We start from the raw sequence: 16,664 nt of genomic DNA on the forward strand, positions 1-16,664 counted from the left end.
ACAATGTTATGACATTGACATAATGTTTATGACATGTTCATAACCATGACATGTCACTCTTATGATCAGACCTTCAAGTAAAGTGTTACCCTATATTCTATTCTATTATTGTAATCAGACAACAAATATAGAGGAGGTACATAGTTAACCCAAACCACCAACTTTTCCTCAAATCTACCAAAGACGTAACATTGATATTGATTGGTTGTTTCCCTCAGATGATTATAGACATGTTTGAATCCTGTCAGTGTTTCCGATCCAGCTCCTGTCATGGCCGCCCCGATTATTATGGGTTATTTGCCTCTTGTAGGAGCATTCTTGATGAAAAGAGGTTTTTCTATCAGAACCTTCTCAGCTGTTTTTTCTCGGACAGAACTTCCAGTATTTTATCTTTGATCTTTTTCACAGCCACTGTCACATGACCAAAGTCCCCTTTAAAAAAGAAACGGAAAACATGGTCTGTAGATACACTGACTTCTGTCAGTGAGAGGTAGTTGTGTAGAAACTGGTTGTGATCTTCTATCTGTGAGAGCTCCTCCAGCTCAGCGTCTCTCCTCTTCAGCTCAGTGATCTCCTGCTCCAGCTCTTCCTGAGCCTTTTTCACATCATTCACTTCAGTTTCCTGCTGGGATCTGATCTGCTGCTTCACATCAGACCATCTCTTCTCCAGCAGACCCATCAGCTCAGTGAAGATCTTCTCAATGTCCTCCATTGCTTTATCTGCAGAACTATTGATATCCTCCACCTGCTTTTGATGGCTCTTAACATCTTTCTTTTTGTCCTCAATTGCCTGCTGGATTTGTTGTCGACTCAGCTCGAGCTCTTTCTGTCTCTCAGTCCTTTCTGCTGCAGCTGAGACTGTGTCGTGGCCTTTATGTTCATCCACAGGGCAGAGATAACAGATACTCTGCTGATCAGTGCGGCAGAACATCTTCATCACCTCATTGTGTTGGGAGCAGATGTTCTCTTGGAGCTTGTTGGAGGGCTCCACCAGCTTGTGTTTCTGTAATGGAGGTGCCTCATAGTGAGGCTGCAGGTGTTTCTCACAGTAGGAGGCCAAACACATCAGACAGGACTTGACAGCTTTCAGTTTTCTCCCGGTGCAGACATCACAGGCCACATCTTCAGGTCCAGCAGAGCAGGGGTCATCAGGATCAGCGAGTCCAGTCCTCTTCAGCTCCTCCACTAAATCAGCTAACATGGTGTTTTTCACCAGGACTGGTCTCTGTGTGAAGACCTGCCGGCACTGAGGGCAGCTCCGGATCTCCTCCTCCTCCCAGAATCCTTTGATACAGGTCCTGCAGTAGCTGTGTCCACAGGGAACGGCCACCGGATCCTTCAGGAGATCCAGGCAGATTGAACAGCACATTTTTTTGCGGTCCAGCTGAACTCCTCTCTGCGCCATTTCAGCTCTCAGTCGGCAACAACTGTCTGAGTTTCACTTACTGAGAAATAAAACTAGTGTGAGCTCTGATCTAAAAAACATGTCTCTGCAGTGAACAGTGTGTGTCACCTATTCTCATATTGTAGATCTGAAGGGGCGGGAACCAGGAAGTATCTCACAACAGAGTGGAGCTTGCTGTGTTTGACAGCAGAAAGAGAAGGGAGGGGAATCCGGCTTTGACTTGTTCCAGGGAGAGAGACAGATTTATACTTTATGGTACTCATACAAGCATCAATGAACTTGTTCATGTCGGATAATGATGCAGCTTTTGCGCAACATGAAATTGCGTTATGAGTATTTCATCAGCTTGTCTGAAGGTGTGCTTCATTGGTATAGTGTAATTAAAATTGTCGTTATTATGTAATGAGTCACTACATGCACAAAAAGAGAGTGGAGTCAGTAAATCATCTTTTATGCTTATAACAACACTAGGTAATGTTTAAAGACACTTGTTACAAATGTACAAAACAACAAACTGCGTGCAAATATCTACCCAGGGCCGTTGTATAGGGGAGAAAGGTGATGATAATTCTAGGGGCCCAGCACCCAGTAGGGCCCACAAAAAACCCCAGTAGTCTAATCTTTGTATGACTGAATTATTCTATAATTCTATAATAATACTCATAGTAATGCTGCATTAGCATCAAAACAAAGTAGGCTAAATAAAAAATGATAATACATACGTAGTCTAAGAAAAAAAGTGAAAAAGTCAGGGGGTAGGGGCCCACTTTAGTATTCTTTCAGGGGCCCCAGAATTCCTAGCAATGGCCCTATATTTACCTATAAGCCTTGGTGCTTCAATGTTAACGGCCTGTGCATCAGAACAGAGGCGGCAATGAATACATCAATGCAAATAATCAACAAACATTAACAGCACAGAGACATTTTGATTCTCATGTATATAGAAATTTACGTTTAACTAAAATCATTGTGACCAGTTGGTTTCAGTGAATGAAGAAATCAAAAAATATCTAAGTGCACAACATGGAGACTAAATAATTTTAAGGACTAAAACATAGATTTGTGTGCAGCAGCTTACTAACCACCCCTAGACCAGTTTTGTTTCCAGGTGACATCTAGTGGTCATAGTGATTATGACATGGGTGAAGGGGAATGTGTGGTGGTGTATAGACCCTTTCAGAGAGTATAAACAAAGACAGGTGTGGCTCATTAGAAAACGCTCTGGTACACTAAATGGAATGGAGCCTTAATTAGTATCCTTGGTAACACCTGTATTTGTTTATACTCTCTGAAACGGTCTATACTATAAAGACAAAGTCCATGCCAGGAGGAGGTTGTGTGAGATGCTGCTGTAGAGTGATGATTGAATCCCATGTGAAACCAGTAGATTATCATGGTTCTATTGTCCATGAATGTTCATTTCTATTACAGTAAAGAGTTTTTGTTGCTTTGGGTTTGAGGCAGATCAATTATTGTTGTTGTAAAATAATAATAGTTGAATGAATTACAAATTATGGGAAACACACTTGCATGATCTTGAGCCCTTACTGTGAATATTAAAAAAAGAAAAGGTGGAGAGAAGTCCTCCCAACTGACCAATAGCCCATTTAAAGTGAAAAGTTGTTTTACTGGGTTGATTTCACATAAAGAATAAATAAATGAGGATTTTATTACATCATTACTGATATGTGGAATGCATTTGGTGTTTGGCGTTCTCATGACATTTTGATATTTCTAACTTGTCCCTTTCTCTGAGCAAAAAAACAAAACAAAAAACTTTTACATAACACATTGAGTGTCCAGCCACTGACCAGTTGCATAAACAAACCATGTCAATGATTCATCAACATTTGACTGTTGATTTCACTACAATGAAAAGTAACATGTAGTCAATCACAAGGATTATTTTGCAATATAAAGGTGTCCATTACAATAGCATTCATACCTAATGACTTCCTGTCCTTTATTATCAGAAACTATAAAATATGAATTACAAAAAGGTAATTACATAACACTGAGCATTAGAGTGTGTATAAAGACAGACTCTGTCTCACACAACCCTCGATAATTCATATGGAGGAGCCTGATGACAAGGTGACGGGCTGACCAGTCACTTTACTGTGTTTGAATTAATTACAAATTATGGGGAAACACACTTGCATGGTGTTGAGCCCTTACCTTGATATTACAAAAAGAAAAAGTGGAGATAAGTCCTCCCAACTGACCAATAGTAGCCCATTTAACCAAGTGAAAAGTTTTTTTTTACTGGGTTGATTTCAGATAAAGAATAACAAAATGAGGATTTTATTATATCATTACTGATATTTTGGATGTCATTTGACAGGGAGGAGAGGAGAGGACAGGAGCACACTGGAGGAGGGGCGTGCGCCGTGCGTAACAGGTTCCACGTGTGTTTGCGGGTTTGCACACGTTTTACTGTAATACAGGCAAACCTTTAGTAGATCTGATCCTATGTGTCCAGCCACTGACCAGCTCCATAAACATGATATCGCCTGTTTAAATAAGATAAATAATGATACTAATGAGAATCAGGCCATTTGCCCACAGCTGTGGACATTGCATCAGTCTACCTTACATTACATAATACGTTTTTTCTCAATTGTTTACACACATTTTCTGAAAGCATGCCTCATACTCTCAGAACTCTACACACAAATCCAAAAACCAAAACCCCTCACTTCTCCTGCAAAATGAAACTTTACATTCAAATCAATGTTATTTATTCTCAAAATGCTATTTTAGTCTCAAATGACACACACAAACCATCATATGAATAGACATTTATAAGAACCAGTTGAACACTGATGTGCTCAGTGTAAAACACTATGATGAATGGAAAACACTTCTACTCCATTCATCATAATGACTTAGCCCCCCCCTCCTTTTTTTCTTCTTTTTACAATACAGTATATTGTAACCAAAAACATCTTATGAAGAGTAGGTACTTAATTTACCCAAACCAACTTATTTTCCAACACTAAGGAACTTTTCAACCTTCATATAATATTTTCATAACTTTTGTGATGGTACATCGACTTACAACAGGTTGAATGACACCTCTGTCATGGCCTGAGGGGGTCTGTATCGCCTTCACTGGCACTAAGCAACTTTGAGGAGCATGGTAGGAACCCGGCTATCACTTAAGTTTCACTTCCACTTTTGCGAGTCACGACGAGGAGGGAGCAGCAATGCGGCACCTTTCAGTCAGATTGTGTATGTGTGTTTACTGAAAAATGATCCGCTGGTAACAGAAACTTAGTTTGGACGTCTTCTGTTAATTTCCATGCATCGGGAGATCAGGATGTTTATGGCGCTACACGCTAGTGCTCATGGGAAATGGAGTCTTCCTTCAGGCAAAACACTACCGCTTTGGGCCACTGGCGCCGCCAAACTCAACCAAAACTGAAAGTTCTTTAGTACTGCTTTAAATCTATCCAATGCATGACAGTTTAATTATTTGTTCCCCCAGATAATAGTAACAGATCAGATCCAGCTTTTGTCAAGGCCGCTGCTTGGGTTATGACATATCATTTCAATCTGTAAAGAGGCCTCTTGGTGGAAAAGGGCTTTTTTAATGCAGACTTGTGCTCCGCTCATGCCAGTATAACCTCTATTTCAGTCTCTGACAGAACTTCCAGTATTTTATCTCTGATCTTTGTCACAGCCCCTGTCACATAGTGAAAGTTCACCAGAGGAAGGGCGCTGAGTTGTGACAGTGAGAGGTAGTTGTGTAGAAACTGGTTGTGATCTTCCTGTGAGAGCTCCTCCAGCTCAGAGTCTCTCCTCTTCAGCTCAGTGATCTCCTGCTCCAGCTTCTCCTGATGCTTCTTGACTCCACTCACTTCAGTTTCCTCCTGGGATCTGATCTGCTGGTTCTCATCAGACCATCTCTTCTCCAGCAGACCCATCAGCTCAGTGTAGATCGCCTCCATGTCCGCCACTGCTTTATCAGAAGAGCCATCAATGGCCTCCACCTGCTGTTGACACCGCATCACATCTAAATCGATGTGGCTTTTGCACAAAATTCAATTTCATTCAAGTCTTAAACTATATAACGTGAAATTAGAATATCAGAATATGGAAATAGACTTTGACTTTCAAAATGTTGCCTGCTAGAACCGTTTTCCAGGATCTCCAACCCTATCTTTAAGGGAACCTTTTATTCAGATTACTGTAAGTCAGTGCGGTGATATGTTAGGAGTGGGCATTTGTCTCCTGCCTGTATATCCACACAGAGGCGCTGTGGCTTAGTTGGTCAAAGCGCCTGTCTAGTAAACAGGAGATCCTGGGTTCAAATCCCAGCAGTGCCTGGTTGGTCAAGACTGATCTTGTTCATCCACAGTCGTTTGGCTCATTGTGAAGATACGGCACCCCTCTGTACATCTTAACATTCATGTAAACAGCAGATTCTCAGTTCAAGTGCCAGCAGCCCCTCATAATCACTTTGCCCTTGAACCATTATTTGTTACATAGGGTTTGTTGTCTCTTTGCAGATTGCCTCAACTCAGTTGGAAACTTGGTTGAGGTAATGCCAGACAAATTACTGTAGAGAGCTTTTGTTCAATAAGAAATGGAAAATCAAAAAGATTGACTTCAGTTGCATGCATGCAGTTGAAAGTGAGTAATGGTAGTCATGTCAACAAGGTGCTATGCAGGGACTATGCGGGCGCTGTGCCTTGCACTTAAGAGGAATGTGATTTTGTCACTTGTCCAAACCCGCAAAAAGCGGCGCTGTGGCTTAGCTGGTCAAAGCATCTGTCTTGTAAACAGGAGATCCTGGGTTCAAATCCCAGCAGTGCCTGGTTGGGTGGTGACCTTTCTTGTGAATGGAACCCACGGAAGTCAACATCACAACAGCCACAATGATTGGCCCAGTGTGAAGGTGGAGCAGGAATGAGAATTTGTCACCCCTCTGTATGTCTTAACATTTTTGTAAACAGGAGATCCTCAGTTCATATGGTAGCCCCTTGTAATTGCTTTCCCTTGAACCTTTATTTGTTACATATGGTTTGTTGTCTCTTTGCATATTTCGCTCAACTCGTGGTTGTCATGGTGGATGTCTTGATCAACAAACACACAGGCGCTGTGGCTTAGTTGGTCAAAGCACCTGTCTCGTAAACAGGAAATCCTGGGTTCAAATCCCAGCAGTGCCTACTTGCTGTTAAACTCCCTCAACCTGCTTATGCATGGAACCCAATGGTTGTTGACTGAGCAACATCAAGAGAGGATTAAAAGTCTTTCATGTGCTTCTTCTAATCTTTCCTATCACATCAATTGCCACTAATTTGTACAGCAAGTAGGACACAAGAAAATAGTGTAATGAAAGATCAATGGCTTTATTTCCTGACTGAGTTTTAATTGACATTTGATTGCATGTTTAATTATTTACACCATTTTAGGCGTATTGGATGCTTTATTCCATGCAGCTGCACCATCCTCCTGCACTACAGGAGTGGACAATGTGATGCAATTAGATTTTACAAGAAGGTGTTTAGGTGTTAAGGTGTTTACGAAACCATTACTCACTCATAATGCAAAATAACTGTGTTGAATTAAATCATCATGATGACTTGGATCTAATCTATGATACTGGTTGAAATTAAATGTGTGAAGGACATCAATAATTATAATCATTCTTGTCACACGTCATCAGTTCACCACCACACCGTCTGTAGCCATTTCCCTATTTCACCAGAAAATGCATGCACACACATGGGTGAGAGTTTGCCAACAGGTGCACATTCTCCCATCAAGTTTGTTTTTTATAGATCACAACCTTTGCATGGAAAGTGACGTATGCCACTTTTACCCTCAAAACCTATTGCAATATTTCTTGATGCCAATTTTAGTGTGAAAATGTGAGAGGAATTTGTGTTTGCCATTGGTCCGTACAGCTATTCAGAGGTTCTGTGGATGAACTGGTTAAATGAGATGACTTATAAACAGGGCGTCCAGGATTCAAATCTGAGCAGTACTGTCTGTATATGTGTAAACCACTCAAGGTCAACAAATAAATATCCACATTGGGGGTTAATGTGTCCAAGAGGGGGAATTTTAATTTCAAACAAATGCAAACACGGGAATGTGAAATTCTCACTAATGTCATTCAGTGAGTTGTGTTTGCTATCACATCAGCTCACGTGGAATCTGATTTTATTGTATTTTTCCCAGAGGCAAGTGAGGTAGCAGGAATTTTTGTTTGTTTGTTTTAGGAGTTATGGGTGGAGCAGATAGGAAACCTATAGACTTAATTCTTCTTTATTTAAAGTCAGTGCTGCAAACAGATCCTTGTCTCACTCTCCTAATATGAGTAAATATGAAATCTTGTCGTTTGTCATTTGTGATAGTTATCAGCTGAAACCTTCCCTTAGTAACAAGCTACCAAACATCTGCTGCCACTCAGTGACCCTTAGTCGTGGGTTGTGTCAATACCTGCACAATTAGTCTCTTACTCCTGCTGGCGGCTTAATGCACTAATAGATTTGATTTGATTTGTGTGGGTTTTGAGTTATGCATCATTTGTATGTCTGCCCCAGTACGATGGAGGTGAATGACATTTCATTTGTGCAGCACAAATGAAATGTCACTCACCCCCATCCACAGCAGTAAAAACATTGACATTTAAAGAGGTGTTCGGCCTCAGCTTGTCACACTACAAACACTTCTCAAACACAATGAACGTCACACATTCACATGAGTTACACAGTTTATTCTCCTGTGAGATTTTCCCTTTTCAAATGAATGCATGGAAGGACATTGAAGGATAATTTATTCAAGATTACAGAAACAATTTGTTTGATTGTCTTTTTGAAATGCATTGTTGAGCTGCAGCCAGTTAGTGTCGACTCCAGTCCCACGTCCATGTGCATTAGCTGCTGAATCTTCACCACTTTGTGTATCTCAGAATGATTTTTTCATTAGCACTGGGGATGTAACACCCGATACCTACAAAGAGGATGCATGTATTGCATTATAATCTGATAAACAACAGAATCACAAGAAAGGCTGACATGACATTTTCATAGTGGACTCACCAACGTCAGGTCTTGTGATTTCGCCTTCTGGACTCTGGACCAGAAGCTCCCAGTATGTGTGTTGCTCATCGTTTCCAGCCAGTCCATTCACACTCTCCAGGTACGGGCCGTAGTTCAGATCCTCTGTGTAGGTAAACCTGCACAGAGCAATGTACACTGTAGTTTTGTTTGTTTTTTTGCTTCCTCAAAAAAAAAAAAACTCCAACAACCGTGTCAGCTGTGTTTGCTTCCTCATAAAACATTTGCAGAGCATATTATTAAACCATTGTTGATGGGTATGTTTACATAAGTAAAACTAGTTTCAAATGTAGACTAGCTCTTACTGTAAATAACAGCTGGTGTTACTTACTTAAAGTCTGAGTTGGAGTCCATAAGTCTCCTCATTGCACCCAGCAGGATTCCTCTGTAAACCACATGGGTGCTGTAGGTCAGTGGAGGTGAATTCAGGATGCTGTTCTGTACCTCCACATGAATGGGAACTGGATCAGTATCTGAAACATGAATGAGTGAAAAAGCAGAAGAGATTTTGTGAGACTTTTTGGGGGAGCTATTCAGTCAAAATAAAAAGGATTTGAAATAATATTAATTTAATTATTCTAGAACTCACATGCAGTCAGAGTCCCAGGAAGCAGCAGCAGGAGCAGGGCAGCAGAGTGAAGAGCAGGCATCATCGTCTTCCTCATCACGGCCAGCGGACGGTTGATTGAACTGATTGTGATTCACAGCCGCTGTTTTATTCCATTTGCCAGTGTTTACACTGGAGGAGGCTGGACTTAGTTTGAAAAAGCAGATCATGTTTTCCAGCTCAAAAGTCACCTTGAGGTCATGATATGAAATAATGTTTGCACGGCAAAGGTCTGTAAACTGAACAATGAACAATGAAAAGTCAAATATTACATAACAAGTCTATTATATTTTTTTCCATCATCACACTAGACTAGTTAAATAATTACTAGTTGTATCAATTATTAATGTGCTGGGCATAAGATCAATGTATTTGTAGTTTGAGTTTATTTGGCAGGATTTTATATTAACCAGGTGTGCGACAAGTTGTTGGGAGACAATCCATTCAATTTTATACATTTCAAAAATAACAAAAAAGAAGGAAACACCTACAAGCACAAACTAAGACAAACCAAGAGTCAAGGGTCAAACCCATTTCGACATAACACAATTCAGTGAATTTATTAATCTGCAGTGTGTGTGTGTGTGTGTGTGTGTGTGTGTGTGGGGGGGGGGGTGGGGGGCAGTTCTGTACATTTCATTTAGCAGGCTAATCCCAAGATCTCAGGTATTTTGTTTGAGTCCCTTTACTCAGAGCTAAAAATGCCACCTAAATTAAGAGCAGAAGGAAAATCTGATGAAGATTTCCTTAACAAAAGCAACCAGTGCCTAATAATGCTTTTTAGCAGCTGGTATCAGTACCAAACAGGTAAAAATAAAGGTGTTGAACTAGAAAATATTTTTGTGTTGAACATTTTCTCTATTGTTATTCTGTATCTCTGTCCAGAAATATCTATAACTGATTATTCCCAGACGAGCTGTCAAAGACTGGCACATTGTCTCTGTAGTACAGGGTTTCATCAGCAGAGGTCTCTGCAGGCTTCAAAGTTCAAAGTTACTTAAAATCTGAGGAAATCTCAAACACATTGTATGACTTCACTATTGTGCAATGAGTGGCGCTGAGCTTCTCTGTAATTGATTATCATGTTTTATTAGGGTCCGGGCAGCGCAGCTGCCAGGACACTATTGTATTCCTAGGAATTCTTCTTCTTCTTCTTCTTCTTCTTCTTCTTCTTCTTCTTCTTCTTCTTCTTCTTCTTCTTCCAAGGAAGTCATACTTCCCATGGTGAAAACTCACCAAACTCCACAGAAACATCCAACCCCATGCCATATTCACTCAACTCCAAGGACATGTGCCCCCCCCTCCTAGGGGGGGCACAATAAGCGTTTAAATTTAAAAACTTTAAAAAATTCCTACCAAACCAACGGTAGATGCTACAGTGTTGAAACTTCACCACAATGTAGCCTCAATACTGCTGAAACTTTTGTCCACTTAAACTTATTACAAATTATGAAGTCCATCACTCTGTTTTTTTCAATAACTGTAAAACTTTTAAAATGTATCTCCTCCCACAATTTTTGCTCAATTGACACCAAACTTGCTACAGAGCATCTCCAGACCGTCCTCCACAAAACTTGTTTCTCGGATTTTTGATTAAGCAAAAATTGAGCCAACAGTGCATGAAAACGTTTGACTGTAAACAGTACTGTAAACATATACCATCAAATTCTTGATAAATACATTTTCAATCTTCCTGAAAAAAAATGACAATATTCTGGAGTCATGGTTGATGAAGTTTGGCAAATATCTCAAAAACTGAATTTTTGAGAACATTTTGAATTCTGCTCTCATGGGAACAACTGCAGTCAATGTGAGAGTGGAATTTATAAACATCATATTTTCTCTTATGAAGCAAAACACTTATCATTAAAAACAAATCACCAACATTTCCATGCTGTCAAGATGCAATTTATGTATTATCAGATTTTTGTTTAGATGACTGAATTTCTGAAATTTTGACCATTTCATCACAACAGCTGCCCGGGCACTGACTCACCTGAGTGGATAAATGAAGCTACACAGCTGGTCTCACTACCAGCTAATTAGCTCAGCGAGTTAAGAGCTGGTTCTTGGTGTCAGAGATTGTGAGTTCGAGACTCAGCAAGGGTGATGATGATGATGACAGATCAAAATGTCAGATGTCCTCAAGCTGTTTTGCTGTCTAAATGCAATTAATGTATTAACAGATTTTTGTTTAGATAATAGATTTTCTGACTTTTTGAAATCTGCCTTGACAACAGCTGCCCGGGCATTGACTCCCTGAGTGGATAAATGAAGCTACACAGCAGGTCTCACTACCAGCCAATCAGCTCAGCGAGTTAGGAGCTGGTTCTTGGTGTCAGAGGCTGTGGGTTTGAGACCCAGCAAGGGCGATGATGATGATGATGATGACAGATCAAAATGTCAGTTGTCCTCAACACGAAACACAAGACAATTGTCCTAATGGTGCCATCACAGCAAGCCTCTAAATTTAAAAATCCAAATAGCTTGGACTGGACCATGTGCGAAGGCTCCTAACATCTTAGATTCATAGTAGATGTTTGACAAATACATATCATTATTTTACCTCAAAAACTGATTTTTCTTTTTACTGTGGTTTCAAATCTGCCTACACGACAGTGAATGGCTTACTCAATTTGTGAAGCCACTATTGAATGCCACTTGTCAATTAGCTCAGTGCGACAGACGACGGTCTTTGGTTCCCGAGGTTGTGGGTTCAATCCTCAACTCATGCAAATTGAAAATTATAAGGTCAACTGTCTTGTCTTCCTATTCTCCTGTTTGTTGCTCAGAATTGCCTAAATTTGCCCAAAAGTAGCCCGGACCCGACCCATCGCTGCGCAGCAGCTATAATTCCTATTATGTTTGGCTGTGTTTACAGGTTTTGTTCTGGTTCTGGAGCATTGATGAGTTTGGACTAGTGACAAAATCACATTCCTCTTACTGTAAGTCCTGAATAATGAACTCCAATGTCATTTTAATGAGTTTTATACACTTCCAAATCAAGGAGGTTTACCAACAAGCAGGCACTGCGGGGATTTGAACCTAGGATCTCCTGTTTACTGGACAGGCACTTTGACCAACTAAGCCACAGCACCCCTTTTTGGGCATTTGGACAAGTGACAAAATCACATTCATCTTAAGTCTAGGGCACTAGATAGGGTAAATACAGAGTCTGCTTGCTGAAAAAACAGTCCCTGAACGCAACGCGCATCAGCGGTTTTGCATGTATTTACCTCTAAAACAGCTCCGTCTCGTAACGTTCCGTTATTATCTCATAGTGTGGTAATTGTGCAGCTCACAACTTGTCCATGACAGCGTTTTGGAGTTTTTGGATTGTGTATTTGATGAGTTTGATGAGGGAAACCAAGAAATTCCTTTAGCCTCCATAGAATAGCTCTGAGCAGCCTGCTGCTCTGCTCCGGCGTTCTAAAAATAGCTTACAGCGACAATTAAAGGTAACAAACCTACTGCTATGACTATAGCGATTATGGCAATAGGCCAAATTGTTGAACTATCCCTTTAAGTCTTGGGCACTAACATGACCATCACTGGACCTAAGACAGTTTCAATGGTAGTTTGTTGAGTTTTACACTCTACCAGACCAAGGAGGTTCACTGACAAGCAGGCACTGCTGGGTTTTGAACCCAGGATCTCCTGTTTACAAGACAAGTACTTTGACCAGCTAAGCCACAGCGCCTCTATTTGGGCCTACGACAGGTGAAAAAATCACAGTTATCTAAGGACTTAGGAACTTTCATGCCATAAAATGACCATCACAGGACTAAAATGAATTCCAATGTGATGTTAGTGAGTTTCATACACTACCAGATAAAGAGGGTTCACCAACAAGAAGGCACTGCTGGGATTTGAACCCAGGATGTCCTGTTTACTAGACTGGCACTTTGACCAATTAAAGGCTCATTTATGCTCCACGTACGGACGTAATTGTACGCATCCGTTTCAAACGTTTTTACCGTCACTGCTCACATACTTCCATGCGTCCTTAACGTTGGCATGGATGTTAACCAATACTTCCACTAGGGGGCAGCTCAGAGTCAAAAGTTTATGACAACAAACATGGCGACTACGGAGGAGATCTTATAATGTACATCATAAATAAAAGAAGAAAACGGACTCGTTATGTGATGCGGTAGTCGGTAAGCCCGTTAAATTCATCACAGCTGGAGGAGGAGAATTTTTTTCTCTCGTTCAGCCATCGTGTCTTCTTCTTCTTCTGTCTCACACTGGATCAAGGCTCTGTATCGGGTAGTGACCGCAACAGCGCCCCCACGGTTTCCGGTGGTACTGCTCCGTTTGGTGCGTATCCGTAAGCTTTGTGGAAACGGACCAAAAACGGACGAAATGAACGCAGAGTATGGACGAAAGGCTCCGTCCGTATCCGTATGCGTAGTTAACGTTGAGCATAAATGGGCCTAAAAAATAAGATAAATAAAATAAGATAATTTTACTCACCCAGACAACTTTGGTGTCATTTGGAGTTGTTTTGACGAAATTAGCCCCAGTGGAGCGGCGCGTATATCCGTATAATGCGAGAACACAGGGCACGCAATGCAGCCTCTAAATAACACATTATCCGCCGCAAAACTCGTTCATTTCGCCAATATTTTGTTATGATACACTAGTGCTATTCCCCTCCGAGCCCGTGGTGGCATGTTATCAACATGCTGCGCCTGTAGGTTGACTACTAACCTCTTATCTGGATGATGTCATCTGCCCGCTGCCCGGCGCGGCTAACTTGCTACGGCTAATGCTATGGTTCGTTTCTGTGTGTTTCTGACTTGTCAGAACAAAATGAGCAGCTGGATGAAGTTCAGCTCTCCTCAACCTGGACTCACTAAAGCTCTGGCTAGTTGAGCTAAAAATGGACCCAAATGCCAAAGCAGAATGATTATTATCAGAATGAGCCGGGCAGCGGTCGGAGATGACATCATCCAGATCAGAGGTTAGTAGGTCAACCTACAGACCTCAGATGTTGTTAACATGCCACCACGGGCTCGGAGGGGAATAGCACTAGTGTATCTAAATATTGGCGAAATGAACGAGTTTTGCGGCGCATAATGTGTTATTTTGAGGCTGCATTGCGTGCCCCGTGCTCTCGCATTATACGGATATACGCGACGCTCCACTGGGGCTAATTTCGTCAAAACAACTCCAAATGACACCAAAGTTGTCTGGGTGAGTAAAATGATCGTATTTGATGCTAGAAATAAGGTCCAGGTTGTAAAAAACGGAAATTATCCTTTAAGTCTTGGTGACCATCAGTGGACTTCAGTGGCGGACTGGGACAAAAAATAGGCACTGGCATTTTTGATAGAGAGAGGCCACACATTATATATATATATATATATATATATATATACACACATACATATATGTTGTTTGTATATAAACAACATATGTTTGTATGTATATATATATATATATTCATGGTACCATTCATACATCATTCAACATTTAAAAATCAACTGTCAGAGAGAGAGCAGCCTCGTTTGGTGATAAGAAGAACACATTCTTTTCTTTAGTGTAGGAACATGAGCAGAAAGGTTTTCTGTAACACTATAAGACGGCACCACGCCCCCTCCCCAGGCTGAATGAACGGGCTATTGGGGAAAAACAAACAAACAAACAAACAAAGACAATCGCTAGCTGAAGCGGCAGCTCTATGTCACGCACAACCACAACAACAGCAACAACAGCAACTACAACTTCCTCCTACAAATGCACAATCGTCGGTGTGACGTGCAGAGCGCAGTGAGACAACTCCTCAGTCCATGAAGTTTCATGTCTCAGACCAGATCATGTAAATCCAACTGCAGAAATATCCAGGGGACGGGAGCGTCATGGTAACCGCTCACACACACAGACACACACACCTGTCTGTGTGGTCACGTTGGAGAGAAGCAGCTTCTCTGTTTTCCCAAACTACAGAGGTTCAAATGTCACAGCGTTAATCGCGCGTTAAAAAAAACAGTGCCGTTAAAAGCATTTTGCGTTAACTTTGACAGAGTGATCATAGTGATGGGAAAAGAAAATGCATTAACCAAACTCAGACTCTTATGGAGGGGTTCAAACCCACACAGGAGCAAGACTACTGCTTACAAGGTGCTCTACCAGTTCAGCTACATAGTATACTCACTCCTCACCGTCAACGGCTAAGTGAGGAGTGAGCTTGCGCATCTATGGGCCTGCAGGCGCATTGTTGCTACCTGTTGGTCTGGACATGGAACAACGGTAGATGATAAGCAAAAGGAAAAAAACTGTGATGGCTGCGCAGCGGCCAGCGGCCGTCCTGCAGCACCGGCCGGCGGCCGTCCTGCAGCACCGGCCGTTCTGGTATTCTCCAGAACGTCCAGATGGTCAGTCCGCCCCTGGTGGACTTAAATGGATCCCAATGTAATTTTAGTGAGTTTTATACACTTCCAAACCAACTAAGGACATAGGAGCTTACATGCCATAAAATGACCATCACAGGACTTAAATGAATTCCAATGTCATGTTAGTGAGTTTCATACACTACCAGATAAAAACGGTTCACCAACAAGAAGGCACTGCTGGACACGCCTCCTACTTGTGCACACATGGCATTGCAGCCTATTGTAAATCAGGGTTGTCCAAGAAGCTGCAACCAAAGATGTTCTCGTTGAATGCAGATGAGGCTACTGATTTCAATATGGACAAGATTTTAAATGTGCCTGTACGCTTCTTTGATGAGGATATGGGGAAAGTTGTCACCCAGCATTTAGGCTCAAAGAAAGTAAACTTTGCAAATGCCTCAACCCTGACAAATGCAGTAGCAGAAATCCTCCTCTCATACAATTTGAACTGGGATCAGGTCGTGTCTATTTTGCTGGACAACTGCAGCATCATGAGAGGGAAGAGATCTGGGGTGGAGACCCAGATCAGACAGCAAAATAAATCGCTGCCTGAAATCAGTGGAGACACAGTGCACATTGTGTCAAATTCTGCCAAGGCCCTTTTGAGTCCATTCAAGAATTTTATTGAAGATTTCTGTATGGATGTTTATTATGACATCGAAAAGTTTTGAAAGCAGAAGGAATTGTTTGGATAGTTTCAATCTCTTCTACACATGAAGAACAAGAACCTGATCCGCCCCATCAGCAGCAGGTTCCTGCAGATGCTGGAGGTGTGCAACAGGCTAAGGGAGCGACTGGATCCACTGGTTGTACACTATTTCTGCTTCCTGTCACCCCATGATCAGTTTATCTGTCATGATCTGTTTACTCTTCTTAATTTTATGTATGGCCTGTGTCTTTCTTTCTTCTTTTTTAACAGATGGCTGCTCAACCAGGTACTGCAGAAGCATGGGGTTACAGCTGATGAAAAGGCTAGGATGGATATACTACATCAACATCTTGCAAAATCAACAAAGGGTCAAACAAACCGATGTAAATAATGACAGGAAGACAAGAATCTGTGTACTTTTCACAGAGTTCAGTAAGCTCACAGCCATGATCGACTTATACAGAGGTGTACTCCCATCCTTCCAGGTCTTCCTCAAAAGACTGCAGTGTGAAAAGCCTATGCTACATGTCTT

At 41.4% G+C, this 16,664-nt stretch overlaps 1 protein-coding gene across 1 annotated transcript; it reads right to left on the bottom strand.

Moving 5' to 3' along the window:
* Positions 1–8,207: 8,207 nt before the first annotated feature.
* Positions 8,208–9,133, bottom strand: LOC310995897 (cobalamin binding intrinsic factor-like). Its single transcript, XM_083985087.1, has 4 exons — positions 9,068–9,133; positions 8,810–8,951; positions 8,461–8,597; positions 8,208–8,371 (listed from the first exon to the last, which is right to left on the bottom strand). Exons 1-4 carry the CDS (start codon positions 9,129–9,131, stop codon positions 8,310–8,312), a joined length of 405 nt encoding a protein of 134 aa, XP_083841213.1. The 5' UTR covers positions 9,132–9,133; the 3' UTR covers positions 8,208–8,309.
* Between the last annotated feature and the right edge of the window lie 7,531 nt (positions 9,134–16,664).

Source organism: Trachurus trachurus, assembly GCF_905171665.1.
Source record: "Trachurus trachurus genome assembly, chromosome: 13".
NCBI classification, from domain to species: domain Eukaryota; kingdom Metazoa; phylum Chordata; class Actinopteri; order Carangiformes; family Carangidae; genus Trachurus; species Trachurus trachurus.

Excerpts from the sequence above, each read along its gene's own strand:
- LOC310995897 (XM_083985087.1), bottom strand. The coding sequence starts at position 9,131 with ATGATGCCTGCTCTTCACTCTGCTGCCCTGCTCCTGCTGCTGCTTCCT. Across the intron at positions 8,598-8,809 it reads GACTCCAACTCAGACTTTAA|GTTTACCTACACAGAGGATC; the intron begins GTAAGTAACACC and ends TGCTCTGTGCAG. Across the intron at positions 8,372-8,460 it reads AATCACAAGACCTGACGTTG|GTATCGGGTGTTACATCCCC; the intron begins GTGAGTCCACTA and ends TCCTCTTTGTAG.